General features: G+C 45.2%; 1 protein-coding gene across 6 annotated transcripts in view; it reads left to right on the top strand.

Annotated features, from left to right (window-relative positions):
• ST3GAL3 (ST3 beta-galactoside alpha-2,3-sialyltransferase 3) overlaps positions 1–16,139 on the top strand; it is a 170,749-nt gene that overhangs the window by 128,905 nt on the left and 25,705 nt on the right. For all 6 annotated transcript variants that reach the window (XM_081055715.1, XM_081055716.1, XM_081055712.1 and 3 more), the window contains one exon: positions 13,635–13,729. In XM_081055715.1, coding sequence (XP_080911841.1) covers positions 13,635–13,729 — 95 coding nt within the window. The remainder of the gene's footprint in view (positions 1–13,634; positions 13,730–16,139) is intronic.

The raw sequence follows: 16,139 nt of genomic DNA, 5'->3' as shown, positions 1-16,139 counted from the left end.
GTAGTAGGATGCAGAGCAGATGGTGGTCAGCTGCCCTTGTGCCCTTCACCTGGGCTGCCTTCTTCAGCCCCTTTGCTGAAGACGGAGGGTTTTATCTCACAGGACAGCATCTGCTCATTCTCTGTCATGCTGTCCCATTCCTGAGCAGGGGGGAAAAAATGGCTGACCCCTTCTTCTGGGAATTCTATTTATCTATGGGGCTCAGAAAATAATGTATGTGTATTAGTTTCCTATAGCTGCTGGAATAACTTATTCTCTCACAGTTCTGAAAGCCTGAAGTCCGGAAGCAGCATCTTCGAGTCAAAATCAAGGTCAGCAGGGCCATGCTCTCTCCAGATGTTCTGGGAGATTATCTGTTCCTGCCTCTTCCAGCTTCTGGTGGCTGCTGGCATTTCTTGGCTTGTGGCCACATTACTTCAGTCTCTGCCCTGTGGTCACATGGCCTTTTCTTCTGTATATGGTAGTATCTCAATCTGCATCTCTCTTCTGAGGACACTGTGAATGCATTTAGAGCCCAACTGAATAGTTCAGGATAATCTCATCTCAAAATCCTACCTTTATGAAGCTTATATTTTAACAGGGAAACACAGACAATGAACAGCTAGTAAGTAAATTATTTAGTAAATTCGAGCAAGATAAATACTGTGGGGGAAAATGAAAGCATATGGCAAGGTGATAGCAGCATCTTTCCATGTTATATAGGGTGATCAGAGTTCACCTCATGGGAAAGATGAGATTTGAATGGAGACCGGAGGTGAGGGAGTAAGCCAACTGAATATCTGAAGGAATAATGTTCTAGGCAGAGGAAGCAGCTCAAGTGAAGGCCCTAAGGCAGGAAGGAGGATGGCTGTGGTACCGTGAGCAGGGGGAGAGTAGTAGGAGATGAAATTAGAGAAGAAATGGGGTGGGATGGGGTGTCAGGGATCATGATGGTCATTGTAAGGAGTTCACTCTGTATTCTGATTGAGATAGGAAGAACATTGCATGTAAAGACTGATCCTTGTATAGAAGAATGAATGGGCACTTCCTCGGTTTTATCAAGAGGGAAAGAGGAAGAAGTGGAACAGATGCAGGTGGTTTGTAGATGTGGTGGAAGGCAGATCTCTGATCTCATTAGCAAATATTTATTCAGCACAATTCTGGTGCTGGGAGATATGGCAGTGAGCTAAATAGACAGGTCCCTACTCACAAAGAGCTTACATTGCCTATATTATAATAAACTAGTATACATGAGAAACGATAAGCAAATGAACACGATAATTTCAAATAGTGTTAAATGTTTAAAGAAAATAAAACAAGATGGGTGATAGTGACAAAAGGAGGAAACCCACTTTCCACAGAGGAGTCAGAGAAGACCTTTCTGAAGAGGTGACATTTGAACAAACAGCTGAATGAAAACAAAGAGCCATCCAGAGATGTTCTGGAAAGGTCTAGATGCAGAAAAATGTTTGTTGTATTCACGGACTGGACAGAAGGCCAGTATACTATAGCAGAGTGAGAAAGGAGGAGGATCTGAAATGAGGTGAGAGGTAGGTGAAGATTAGGCTAGTAACCTAGAGTTTGGTTCTATGCAGGGGGCAGTGGGAAGGTTTTAAGCAGAGGAATGGCGCGATATGGTTGATTTAGGAGTATCATTCTGGCCTTTCTAAAGAACGCATTGAGGGGTAAGAGGGGAAGCCGGTCACTGACCATTTCAGTAGTCAAGAGTGATGATTTGGACCTGGGTGGTAGCAGTAGAAACAGCGATACGTGCATGCATTTAGAGATTGACAGGATCTGCTGATGACTTGGATGAGAGGCAGCCAAGAAAAAGATGAGTCAAGAATGACTCCAACTGACAAGATAGAGGTGTGTTTGTGAAGTAGGTGTTCCTCTTTGTTGAGTGTGATGATCCCGGGCAAATGGGACTAAAGAAAAGCATGACTGTAGGTGTGGTCAGTCAGTCACATTAGCCTGGCCTTGCCTTCTTCGCCATCAAAGCCAAAACCCCAACCCCTGCACCAGGGTCCTGTGCGTCACTGGTATTCTCATCATTTCTTTGAGCTTCCATCACACTCCTGTCCCTCCAGCTAACCTCATAGAGCAAGACCGAAATGATGAAATCTCTCCAGCCCTCTTTTCTGCTACTGGGCTGCTGAACTGTTAACGGAGACTCACAAACATGTGCAGGGACCCCACCATAGCTTCGTGGTCTCCAGCCTCTGCCGAATGCTCAGCGCTGCTCAGCAATCCTCGTCCCTGATTGACTTTTTACGGTGACGCTTCCAAACCTTTACCATTCACAAATTACTCCAGTTCACACTTTCACACCCACAATCCCCAACCCCAGAGATTTCCCAGAGAAAAGAGTCAATCTGGTGAGCATTCTCTCAGGTTGCTCCTACCTCTAAACGCTCCTATTAGTGTAGCCATCTTCACATCCTCCCCATTTCTCCAGGGAAATGGTATCCTGCCTTCTGTGTCCCTCCCCTCATAGTCTGGCTCCTGTCACCTTCCTCTCTGGGGCCTTAGCCCACTGTTACCTCTGTCTCTTGCACCTCCTCCCTTTTCTCTGCTTGTCTCCTTCCCACCCCAATCCAGACATGCTCAGTTCCTCCCCCTCCCATTCCACTCCCCAGCTACCGTTGCGTGTTTGTCCTCTCCTTCACTACCAAGGTTCTTTAGGAATTGTCTGATCTCTCTTGAACATTTTCTCACTTCTGGGTCTCCTCAAGCCCCTGTAGTCTGGTTCTGTCCTCTCTGTGCACCCCGATAGTGCACTTCCTGAAGCATCCAGTGACTGTCATGTATTTCCAAAGACAATGCGATGAAAATATGCATGCAAATTGTGCTGAGCCTGGGAATATTGGGAAGATGACATAAGATAATATATATAGGGCACTTAGAACCGTGTCTAGAACATAATAAGACCTCAATAACTGTAAATTATTATTATTACTGTTGTTATTATTGTGTTTATCGTGTATTTCACAATTGCCTGTGTCTATATTTGGCTGCCTTACCCATTATCTGCAAAAGCAGGACCTCTGAGCTGTCTGTCCTATTTCCAATGACTAGCACAGTGCCTGGGATCAGCTGGGGCCTAGCATAATTGGAGAGATGGATGGTGAGCAATGGGGACAGTTTGGGACCATGTACTTGGGCTCTGGGCTGTGTGGCCTCTGCAGACAATCCAGCTGTCATCCAGGCTCTCACTGGGGAAGGAGCACTTGCCTCTCATAGCTCATAGTTCTCTCCTCCACCTCCCCACGCATCCCTCCCCCTTCCCTCCTTCCTTCATTCACACTAGGTACAGGCTGTCAGCAAAATCAGTGGCCACCCTGTCAGCAGGCGCCCAGGCAGTGCCCCCTCGAGGGCCTCTCGTTCAGCTTGTCCGCTTCTCCATCAGCACGGGCCTTCCTGCCTGTCGTCCATGTCATGCTTGTGGCTCCAGCCTGTCTGGACACACATGTAGCACGGTCCCTAAGCAGGCAGCAGGGCAGTAGCTGGCAGTATTGCCGACCTAGGAGGGGTTAGCTGTGAAACAGCAGAGACGTCTTTGGAAGTCTGGCTCTTAGGAACAGGGAGATCAAAGTGACATGAGAAGCCACAAAAGACAGCCACCACAAGGCCCTGGACTCCACAGGTGAGCAGAAATTTGGCCACACTGTGGAGCCTGTCCCCCGAGCTGTTCCTCTCTCTTCCAGCCAACAGACATTTACTGAACACCTGCGGTGCGCAGCTGTGTGCTAGGGTGGAAACAGGCTGTTGTCTCAGTGTGTGGTCTGTACTATGAGGGTGGAGTGCAAGAGGAAGAGTGGAGACCTGAGGAGGGCTTGGGCAGCCCTGTGTGGCTCAGGAAGATGCCTACCTGTAGAGGTAGAGAAGCTGAAGTCCTCTGAAGAATAGGCAGAAATTCAGCATGTGGATGAAAAGGGCAAGAGAGTTCCAAGCAAAGGGAACAGTGAGTGTAAAAGGCATGGAGGTGTTAAAGAGCCTGGCAGATTCTGGAGGCTATAGGAGTTGGATATGGCTAGAGCTTAGGGAAAGGGAAGTGAAGAGAGAGGTGTCTGAGGCGGGAGAGGTGTCAGGGCTTTGTGAACTAGACGAAGAGCTGAAACATTATCCTCTAGTAGCAGTTGCAATTGGTAGAAACCCATATCAAACTAACTCAAGCAAAAAGGAAATGTCTCAGTTTATAAAACTATTAAGTTCAGGGCTGAACTATCTTCATGCCCACTGAATCTAGGACTCAAACAGTGTTTTTTTCCACATACTTTGGCTCTGCTTTTTTCTGAGTTTGTAGACTATTCTGCAGACAGTTTCTCTTTGTAGCCACAGAAGATGGCTCCAGCAGTTCTAGGCACAGCCTCAGCAAATTTTTTCTTCTTTTTTTTTTTTTTTTAAGATTTTATTGAGGAAGTGGAACAGGATTTTATTGGGGAAGAGTGTATACTTCCAGGACTTTTCTCCAGTCAAGTTGTTGTCCTTTAAATCTTAGTTGTGGAGGGCGCAGCTCAGCTCCAGGTCCAGTTGCCGTTGCTAGTTGCAGGGGGTGCAGCCCACCATCCCTTGCTGGAGTCGAGGAATCGAACTGGCAACCTTGTGGTTGAAACGATGCGCTCCAACCAACAGAGTCATCCGGGAGCTCAGCGGCAGCTCAGCTCAAGGTGCCGTGTTCAATCTTAGTTGCAGGGGACGGAGCCCACCATCCCTTGCGGGACTCGAGGAGTTGAACCGGCAACCTAGTGGTTCAGAGCCCACTGGCCCATGTGGGAATCCAACCGGCAGCCTTCGGAGTTAGGAGCATGGAGCTCTAACCGCCTGAGCCACCAAGCCGGCCCCGGCAAATTTTTTTCTTAAAGGGCCAAACAGGAGATATTTTCGGCTTTGTGGGCCATGTCACAACAACTCAATTCTGTCGTTGTAGCATTAAAGCATCCATAGACATTAGGTAAATGAATGAGCGTGGCTGTGTTTTCATAAAACTTTATAGAAGCAGGCAGCAGGTTTCTGGGCCATAGTTTGCACAAGCCCTGTTCTCAGCTTCCATGGTCCTTATAGCAGATTATGTCAGAGGAAATGAGAGACCCCACCAACCCACACACACTGTCAAACGTTAAATCTCAGAGAAGAATTTGATTTGTCTCACTTGGGTCAGGTTACCATGGTCGAGCCAATTACTGGGGTTCCGAGGGGTAAAGTATCTTGCTTGGCCAGCCTGGGACATGTGCCCATCCCAGTAGTAGTGGTGGGGTCAGCGCAGCTAGGACCACATGGAATTAAAAGGCGGATGCGCTTACAGGAGTGGTGGGGAGGAAGGCAGATATCCACTGCGATGTGTCAATAAGAAAGAGTTTCAACTGAGTGGCCCAAGTTAGCAGTGATGATCCAGCTTGCAGTTGGTCCGACACAGCCGCAGGGCAGCAGGCCAACCCTGACACTGCTGATGCTCGCCCTGGCCTGGCCTTTGCCCTCTGTGCAGAGTTTGCATCTCAGCTGCCTGGTTTACACCTCATCAGAAAGCACTTGCCCACTCATTTCTCCCTCACACGTTGCTCCACCTGCCTGGGTGGGACTAGAGGGAACATTCGCTGGGAGGGGGTTACCAGGCAGCAGCTTCACTCCGTCCAGCCTCAGCAGTCTCTCTCCTTGTCTTAAAGGGAAGGTTCTCTTCTCTCCTTTGCCTACACTACCCTTGTCCTTGAATACCCTTCCCAACATTATCCACCGGGCTCACACTTGTCTTTCAAGGCTCAGCTCGGTTTTGTTGCCATCTCCTTCAAGATTTTCCTATACCCCTAAGTTAGTCTAAGACCTTTGTACCCCTGCCTATTCCAAAACACAGGATGTGCAGACGTATTTTTTTATGATTATTTGTTTACCTTTGCCTATCATTAGTTCCTTAAGGGAAGGACCAGGGCTAATTTACCTTTAGGTCCCTACCGCATACAACGCAGGACCTGGCACTGAGTAGGCAAGTAGTGGTTGGACAGGACAGGACCTTCCTGCTCATGCGTGAGTAGTACTTGTTGGTTTGTCTTTTCTACCTCTGGGCTGCTTCCCACTCGACATATGCCCACCTGCCCCTCAGATTTGCCATCCTTTCTGCTCAGACTCCTGCTCTCCCGTGGGATCCCATTCAGGTGGACAGCAGGGGAAGTGGCAGCACGATGTAAGCTTGATAAGGCCTTTAGAAAGTGCTTGCTTGGACCTGTACAATGTGGGGCCATTAATGGTGGGGCTTGCCACAGCAAGATCCCAAACAAGACCAGGTCGATTCTAAAAATCTGTGTCCCTCTGCTTTCTCCACCCTACCACTTCCCAGAGCAGGTGCTAGGAAGGTGGATCTGTGGGGTTTGGCTTTCACCCCACTGGATGACAGCCTCACTTTTGAGGGGGCCAAGACCAGTGGCTGAATATAACAGTGCTGTAATATATAACACCAGTGCTGTAATCCCTGGTGTCAGGATCCACTACTGGGTTCTGCCTTCCCTTTGTCTCCTGGGCTGCCCAGACTGCTCACACTTATTGGGAAAAATGGCTAGAGGGCTAGCCCCCCAACCAAACAGGCACAGATGGAGAGCTGAAGCTGTGTGTTGCACTAATTCAGCAACCCTACATCTGGAGGTACCTTTTTCAGTTGAGTTGCTAAGAACTAGGATGAAGGCCTTACTCTGGGTCAGCTGATACCCACATACAACTACTCCTCACCCTCTAAAAAGACGCAGTCAGCTTTCCTGGTCTCTGGGCGTGGGCTGATGTCCTGGGCCTTAGGAGAGGTTTAGGTTGATGAGCCAGAGTTGAACGATCACCTTCTACACCACACCTCAGCTATACCACTGGGCATTAAATGAGCTAGATGACCCTTCAGAGGGTCCCAGTTTGCCCTTCTTGGCCGGTCAGAGTCTATAGGTCTGTGGGCAGGTCAGACTCTTGGGTCCTGGGGTCCCAGCCTTGCAGTGGGAGGCACAGGGATCAGACCCACCCTCAGCATGTGCCCTCTTAGGGCCTCAGATCCCCAAACTACGATGTTCCTGGAGCTAAGGGGAAAGGAAGGGCAGTTCCCAGTACATCTTGGTCCCCTCCTTCCTCTGTTCCTTCTCACGCACTCACACACACCCTACTGAAACCTGATCCTCAGGCTGCCTGGCGTGCTGGGGCCCTTGGCAGGGCTGGCGGGCTGAGGCCTGTCTGTTGGAGCCTGCCCCACCCTGCCCTATTACCCCCAGGCCAGGGCAAGCAGGTCAGGCGTCCCAAACCCCCGCTAGTCTGACCAGGTATTCTGCACTTCAGGGGCCACCTCTGCCCTGGCGAGTCCCCCAAACTGGCACGCTAGTCTCTGGACAGAAGCCCTTGGATTCTGTTCCAGGTGTAGCATGAGTCCCTCTGCCCAGGCCGCCTGCAGAATTCACACACACACACACACACACACACACACACACACACCCCTCTACCAACAACACCCACCCTATTTCCTGTTGTTTATGGTCCCTGGCTCAGCTTCCAAGACTCTGCAGGCACTTAGCCACAAAGTATAGTGGAAACATTAGAGGAAGAGTTCTAGTCTACCTGGGACAGTGGGGCAAGGCTGTCCAGAGGCAGTAGCATTTGAACTTAAAGAATAAGAAAGATTTTCCAGGCCAATAGAGAGGGAAAGGAGCTGGGGAATAGAGAGGGCAGGGTATATTTCAGGCAGAGAGACTGCATGTGTAAATAAATGCACTAAGACTGGCATGTTCAGGAGCTATAAATGTGCACGACTGGTGGAACGTAGCAGGAGGCTCCGAGGAGCAGGTTAGATCGCATTAGACTGAGGTGTGAACAGTAGACGAGGAAGCTGAGACAGAATAAATATCCATTGCTCTTTCTAGAAGTTTTCCCATTCATGAAGGGAGAGAGAGAGAGACTGGTAACTAAAGGAGGTACATGGTCAGGAAAGTTTGTTTTTGTTTGTTTGTTTGTTTGTTTGTTTTCAAATTGGAGAGATCTGAGCGTGATTATGCTTAAGGGGAAAAAAACAGAAATAGGATCCACAGTGTGATGGAGAGATCGCTTTGGTGGGCGTAGGGACAGGGTAAGGAAGCAAGGAGCTGAAGGCATTCCTGACTGATGGTCTCGGTCTGTCTGTGAAACTAGAAGAGACATCTGCTTAGAGAAAGTTGGAAAGGATAGAGAATGTATATGGAGAGTGGAGCAAGTTTGGAATAGCGACTGAGCAAAACTGAGGGAGCGACTAACGTCCAAGTCCATGAATTCGTAGTGGCATCAGTCCTTGTGCGTGCATGGGTGTGCGTGTGTCTGTGTGTGTGCGTGCGCTCGCAGCACTTCAAATATAAAAAGTACAAGAGTATAGACTTAGATTAGTCTCTGATTGGGTTTTGTCTAATGGCTGGGACAAAAAGACAATGGAACAAGGGGGTACAGGGTCCTGGCTAGAGAGAGAGTGAAGGGTTGATTCTAGCCAGAAAAGAGCTAGATCCTGGGAACGAAGAAAAACTTTCTATGTAAGACTCGAAATCCAGACACAATAAGGGAAAAGATTGATAAATTTGACTATACTTTTTAAAATCTATTGCAAAAAAGGGGGGGAAAGGAAGAAAGCAAGAAAACATCATAAGCCAAGTAAATCCACAAACAAATAAAGTAGGAGAAATATTTGTAGTTGTATCTCAAAGGGTTTACATATTTAATATATTTAATATGTAAAGAGCTTCAAAAGAGATGATTATTAGCTAATACTCTGTTGGTAATCATGTTGCAGTACAGAAGTGCATCAAATCACACATTGTTCATCTTCACCTCACACAAAAAATAAAGTTAGGGGGAGGAAAAGAAGGGAAAAAACCAATAAACTGTAGGAAACTAGGAAACTGGGCAGGAGATGAACCAAGTTCACAGAAAAAGAACTGCAAATGGTCCTTCCATATGTAAAACAATTCCCACCAGCAACAATTTTTAAAAATGCAAATTAAAACAATGCTAAGACACTATTTTTCTCCTAACAGACTGGCAAAATTGAGATGTTCAGCAATGTACTCTGTGAGGCTGGGAGTGAAATGGCACTTTTCTATGTTGCTGGTGGGTATTGTAAAATGGCACAGTCCCTGTGGAGGGGAATTGGACAGAATGGAACATGACATATATGCATTTTCCCTTTGACCCAACAAACCCACTTCTAGGAATCTATTCCAAAGATATGCTGGCAACTAGAAAAGACATATACATGAAGTTATTCATTGTAACCACTTCTGATGGAACCTACTTTACAAAAGACTGGGAACAACCTAGGGGACTGATTAAATAATATATAGTACATAATTTCACGGAGTATTATCAGGTATATAACTTTATACTACTATGGAATGGTCACTACGGTATATTATAGAGTGAAAAAAATCAGTAGGTAAAACAGTGTATATGGCATGTTACCTTTTTATTGAATAAAGAAGGGAAATGGGGATACCTGTATTACGTATTTGTTTACATCAAAACAAAAACACGGGAAGGATACAATAGAAGCTATTAAAATTGAATACTATATGGAACAGAAATAACAGAAGTCACACACAGAGATGAAAGACTCCTCTGAATATATCTTGTTTTGTGAATTTATATTTGGAACTATGTAAAGTTTTATATCATCATAAAACAAAATTAAGTTTAAATGAGGGATAAGCAATCCCTAAAAAGCAAAATTAAACAAATGAACCCATGTATTGTTAATGAATTAAACTCAGCAGAATTATTTCAAGTGGCAAAAGCAAAGTTATTTGTACTTCTCTAGTGGGGTATACCCTAAGGCAAAAAGAACTGCAGAGAAACTAAATTGGTCTTAGTGATGACAGTAAAGTTATTCCAAAATTATATACATGTTTTCTATATATATGTATGTGTATGTATAAGGATAAATAAATAAGTAATTGTGTTACTATCACTATAGACAAAGATGTCAGCTTAAGAGATAAGAGATACAAATATAAAATCAAAGACGGTGAGTAAATTTCTTTTATGGTATGTGAATTATATCTCAATAAAGCTATTAAAAATGAAAAAGAAGATAAGTACAAATCTTGTAATCCTGAATTGGAATTAGAAATACCATTATACATGCATGATGTATTTTCTTTTCAAAAAATTATTTCCTGGCTTTGTCCCCGCGAAAAGTCCTGGAAACAATGTCTAACCCATAGTAACGGGAGTATCCCTAGCCATCCAGATGGTGGTCTCGAAATACCATTTCCAATTAAAAGGAACCAGGGCTCCTTGGGAAAATGACTGATTCCAGGTGGAGGCAAGAAATGTACGAGATGAGCCTGGAACATCTTTACATACTAGAAAGCAAGGACATTATCTAAAATTACTGGGGTGTGTCAAAAGGATTCAGGAGCCAAGATGAAAAAGCCAAAGGGGGGGAAAAGAGGAGGAAACCTATGGACTTGAAAGTGACATAGGTAGAGATCAGTCAAATTCAGTGTGTAGGCCATGCTTTCATTTTGATCTATAAAAACCGACTATTAAAATAAATCATAATACCAATAATAATGAGACAGTTGGAAAGATCAGAAAACTGATTGGATGCTTATTGCTATTAAGAAATTGGAGTTAGAGTTTTACGTGTAATCATGGTTTGAAAAGGAGTTGTCTAGGTCTTGTTATGTTTTTTAAAGTATCCTTATCTGTTAGAAATTAATGCTGAAATATTTTATGGGCATGATTTCTGGGATTTTCCAAAACCATACAGAAAGTAAGTAGATCGGGTATAAAAGGAACAAAATTGCCCATAGTTGCTAATTGCTGGATCTGGCTAATGGGTCTGTGGGGGTTCACTGTACTGTTTTGTTTGTTTGTTTGTTTGATGTTTTTGACTTTTGTACACATTTGAAATTTCCCATAAGAAAAAATTTTTTAAATATATCCACAGGAGGAGAAAAGAATAGCCTTTGCACAAAGGTACACCCAACTAGCAAAAAGAAATGTTAGAGCAGGGCTGGCTCAAACTTGCACAGAATATAAAGAGGGTCTACAAATTAAGCATCTAAAATATGAAAGCCCAATAAAGGAATGAGGTGAAATGAAAAATGTTTGAAGAGAGAGAAGAATAAACAATAAATAAGTTATACACTAGAGGCAAAGATTTTTAAGAAACCCTCCTCAGGCCTATTTAATGCTTTCTGCCATGATCTCTTCCATGAATTTTTTTCCCCCATTACGTACTTATTGCCTTAGCTTTGGCTACTGAAACAAAATACCATAAATTGGGTGGCTTATCAACAACAGCAATTTATTTCTCACTATTCTGGGGCCTGAAAATCTGAGATCATGGTGGCAGCGTGGTCAGGTGCCCTCTTCTGGGATGTAGATGGTGGCTTCTTGGAGCCCCATGTGGCAGCTAGAGCTCGTTAGCTCTCTGGCCTCTTCTACAAGGGCACAGTCCCCTTTTTGCAGGCTCCAACCTCATGACCCAATTACTTCCCAGAGGCTCACATCCCCAAATCCCTTCACATCAGGGATTAAATGTCTACAGATGGATTTTGCTGGGACACAAACGCCCAGACTGTAACACTGCTACTGCAACGCCTACTTTTTTGGTCACTTGTGTATTTTCACTTGTGTATCCTTGTATATTTGATAGTAGGGAATTGATTTGTGTCAGGGTAGCAGCAGTTTATGGTTTTAGTTAGTTGACCCGCTCTCTGTTGTGTCCATTGGCATAGCAATGCTTTCATGATTTTATAAAGCGGAAAAAAATCGTCTACAGAGCAGTCTAAAAAAGAATATGGGAAAAGGAAAATCAGTACATATATATACCAAAAGGTTAATTGTCTCTTTGTTGTAGGATTATGGGTATTTCTTATGGATTGTGTGTGTACATGCCTATCTGTATTTTCCCCCAAAATTAACATATTACAAGTGACACCAAAAATAAGAGGGTTTTTTTTTAAAGTCAAAATTAATATAATGAACTATCTAATCAGCTGAAAAAAGGGGGAAGGGAGAGGAAAAGGAAAAAATGTTGAAACTGTTTGGCTAGACCTTAGGATATTTTATTAGCATATGACATCCAGTACATACTGGGAAACAGATAAAATCCTGTCTAAGCCTGACTGAGAAATTTTGTAAAACTTTTATAAGCTCAGTCCTGACACAGAAGGAGACGTTCTTGCTGCAGGTTTTTCTAGGGACCTTGTTTCCTGTGCTGTTACGTGTGGACTGCGGCCAGCATGCTCAGTGCCTCTGCAGTAATGTCACATATACTCATTCACTTGCGCTTTACATACCAGGTATGAGAAACCTGCGTGACCCTTATACTCAGCAGGGAAGTGGGCTGACTCAGAAGTCCAGAGGAAAGCTGCCCTGCGGGCATGGCCTTCCCCTGCGATCAAGTGTTGGCAACTTCTTCCTAGCTTGAGTAATGGGAAGGGAGCAGGATTGAAAGGTTTCTGCCTTTTCGAGTTCCCCTCAAAATCTCTAATAATGGTAGACGTCCAAGTGATTATTGATGGAATCCCTCCTGAGCAGAGTGATTATAACGATGTCAATGATGGTGGGAATGAGAAATGTATGTTTGAGTTAGAGTATGTTGGCAGGAGTGAGTTCTAGCTCCTGGGCACTACGCAGGCCCCACAGCAAGATTCAGCACGCAGTGGATGACCAGGTACCACTTACCTGGTACCAGGCTGCCAGGTGCCCTCGAAAGGTCTCAGAACCAGGGTGCCGGGTTCCATGTGAAGTCGTGCTGTCCAAGCATCTCTGATGAGCTTGGTTCCTCCTGTACCTTTTCACTCTGGCCTCACTTCCTTCTGCATCCCATGACTTTGTCCTGTCCTCCCCTGCCCTGCCCACTCTTCCTCGGCTTTCCCCCCAAAAATGAAGCTTGCCTTTTCCCTTCTCCTCAATGCAGCATCACTTCACCCTTTTTTCTCTCCCCTTTTCCCTCCCATCTTTCCTCCAGGCCAAAATTACCCCCTCTCCTTGAGCTCCGTATGCTTTTCTCCTCCTAAGGAGCTTCGCGTTCCCCCTGTCCTCCTCTCTGCCAGCAAATGCACTCAGGCTGCCGCTTGTCTGCACCTCCCCTCAGCCCTGCCTCCGAGCCACTGGATACTGCAGTTTTACTCTTCTCTTCCAGACATCTGTCCCCTAGGGCTGTTCACCTGCTTTGCCCTCTCATCATGAATTCTCCTTCCTCCTCACCCTGGGTGGTCCACTTCCCAGGACTCTCTCCAAAATTATCTCCCTGTACTGGCTGTATTTTGGGTTTTCAGTTCCACTGGACAGTATCTCATCTCTGTTCCCAGATTACAAGAACAGTGTGGGCAGCAGTGACTGTTTGATGGATGCTGCCTGGATAACTGGCCCGAGAGCTGCCAGCTGAGAAATATTGATCCCTGATGAGCAGGTCTTTTCTCTCCACTCCTGCAGCTGGCCATATAAGGACTGGCCAGGCCTGCTCCTTTAAACCCAGGCTCCACTGAATGAGACCTGTCCCACCGTGCACAGCAGCTACCCAGTGAACAGGCTGGGGTGGGAAGGGTGTGCTGGCATGTGGAAGGTGGCTTCCAGCAGAGCCATAGTCGCGACAGATGTCCAGAAGTGCCAGCCACTACTCTAGCCTATTGTATTTGGGGATCCTCAACAGCCCTGTTGTATTCCAGGTTCTCCAAGCCAGCACCCATGTTCCTGGATGACTCCTTCCGCAAGTGGGCTAGGATCCGGGAATTTGTGCCGCCTTTCGGGATCAAAGGTCAAGGTATGTTGGAAACCCTGACCCATTCTACGTTAACATCTCATCGCCCAGAGTATCTCCCTACACTCAGGACAGGGCTGCACCCTCAGAAATCCCCAAGCTGGGGACCTACCCCTCTTCCCCACTCTCAACAATGCCTTACTTTCTCTCCCTCTTTCCCTTCCTGTCTTTTTTCTTCTTTATTCACTCAGAGCACACCACTTTGTCCGGGCTAGGTGTACAGCTGTGGAGTAGACAGACATGGCCCCTCTCCTCAGAAAGCTCCAGTCTCTTGGAGATACAGATTTAGAGTACAGGACAGCAAGGGCTCTGGTGAGGGAAGAACACGGTGCTGTGAGATCATAGAACACGCGTGCCAGAGACACGAGCACTAGACAACTGGGTATGAGGAGGGAAATCCCAGGGGAAGTAGAACCTATCCCCGATGAATGACTAGGTATGAGGAGGGAAATCCCAGGGGAAGTAGAGTCCGTCCCCGATGAATGACTACAGGCTCCTCCATCATCCCCTCCTTATGTTTTTCACCTTAACCTAGTTCCTCCCCCACCCCCAGTTCTTTCCTATCCTGTCCAAAGCTAACCTTTCCCCTCTACGGTCTCAGAACTATCCTCTTCCATTGCCTTCCGGACCTCACCCATGCAGTTCCATCCTAATTTAAGAGTGTCCCATCCCTAATAGTTGAACAGTTCTGTTTCCTTGTCAAGTTCCTGTACTATTTCATGGCATGGTAGAGTTTGGGCTTTAGGATCAGATCCCAGTACCGCCTCTTTCCTAGCCGTGACCTTGGACAAGTCACTTAACCTGTCTGTGCTTTAGTTTCTTCATTGCTTAAAAGGAGAGAATAATGCCATTGTAATAGGTTGTAGTCAGAATTAAATAAGATAACTGTTGGCCTGGGGATCCAAGAAGCCTCTACTCGACCAGCCCAGCTCTCCCTGAAAAGAAGACAGTGGCTGGCAAAAGGATGCTCTGTAAATGGAGCTTTGACCTCAAGCCTTCAAGGACAGACATAACAGGCTGGATTGAACCATATAAAGAACTCCTTTTTCCTGGGTACAGGTCGCCAGACAGCCTGCTTTTTTCTATGAATCCTCATTCGACACTCTGATTCTGTTAAGCTGCCCATGGGCCAGCAAGAGAGCATCTGAAAGTTTATGCCCTTTCTGCCAAGGTTCCCCTTCTAGAAAACAAAAACCCAATTGGCCAATTCGTGGCAATGTGCTCTTCCTTAGAGGTTAAATTGGAGGTGGGAAAAAGGAGGGGAGCTGTGGCCTTCCCCGCAGCCCACCATAAAGTATACCGCAAGGCACTTAGTATAAAACATTCCTTAAAGGTTGTGTCCTTACCCTGGTCTCATTCAACTTCTAGAAAGATTCACTGTGTCTACTGTCTCCTCTTTCTCACCATTTACGCCTGAAGAACATCTTCTCCTCCCCCCACCCATTACAGTGAGACCACTCGGTGCCGCCGTGAGATCCAAAGGATACTTTTCAGTCCTTAACTTGACCTCTCAGCTGCATCTGACAGTGTTGTCCATCCCGTCTTTTAAAAAATTATGAGGCTGTTATTTTTAATTTTGGAGGCATCCTTTCTTTACATGAAATATTTCAGACTTATAAAAAAGTGTAAAGACTAATATTATGAGCACCCATGTACTACCCAGCTGAAGAAATACAGCATGAGATACAATTAAAGCTCTGCGTGGCCCTTCCCACTCTATGGCCTTCTTTCCCCAGGAGTCCATTATCCTGGTTTTGATGTTATTCCAATGTCTGTTTATATATTTCTATGATATATGTATATATCCATTAAATAAATGGCATTGCTGTTGCATGTTTTTAAACTTTACAAATGGTATTGTGTGAAGGTGTGTGTGTCCGTGTATATAGTTGTATACTTTTTTTTTCCCCCACGTTGTGTACTTTTCAAATTGATTTTTTTTGTTTATGTTCTTCAGATTTTTCTGTGTTGGTACATAGAGCTCTAGGTCACTGGGTTTTGTTTTGTTTTGTTTTGTTTTGTTTTGTTTTGTTTTGTTTTGTTTTTGACAGCTGTGTAGTATTCTATGTACCACATTTAATCTATTTTCCTTTGGTGGGCATTTCCATTGCCTCCAACGTTTTGCTGTTATAAACAGTTCTGCGATGAACATTCTTGTAGAAGTCTCCTTGAACAAATGTCTGAATGTTTTAATGCTATCCACCTAAGAGTGGAGTTGCAAGATCTCAATCTATACACACCTACATCTTTACTTGGTATTATTAAGATGATCTCCACTGTGGTTGTACCAATTTACTTACTTTATCTTTAGATCTTTATGTATCTTTTTTATATTTCTAACAATTATGCAGCATAGGAATTACCATCATCAATTGAAAGATGAGGAAACTAAAATGCAAAGAAAGTGATTGAT

Source organism: Rhinolophus hipposideros (assembly GCF_964194185.1).
Source record: "Rhinolophus hipposideros genome assembly, chromosome: 8".
NCBI classification, from domain to species: domain Eukaryota; kingdom Metazoa; phylum Chordata; class Mammalia; order Chiroptera; family Rhinolophidae; genus Rhinolophus; species Rhinolophus hipposideros.
The sequence above is the reverse complement of the archived record's forward strand: the minus strand, read 5'-3'. Positions and strand labels throughout refer to the sequence as shown.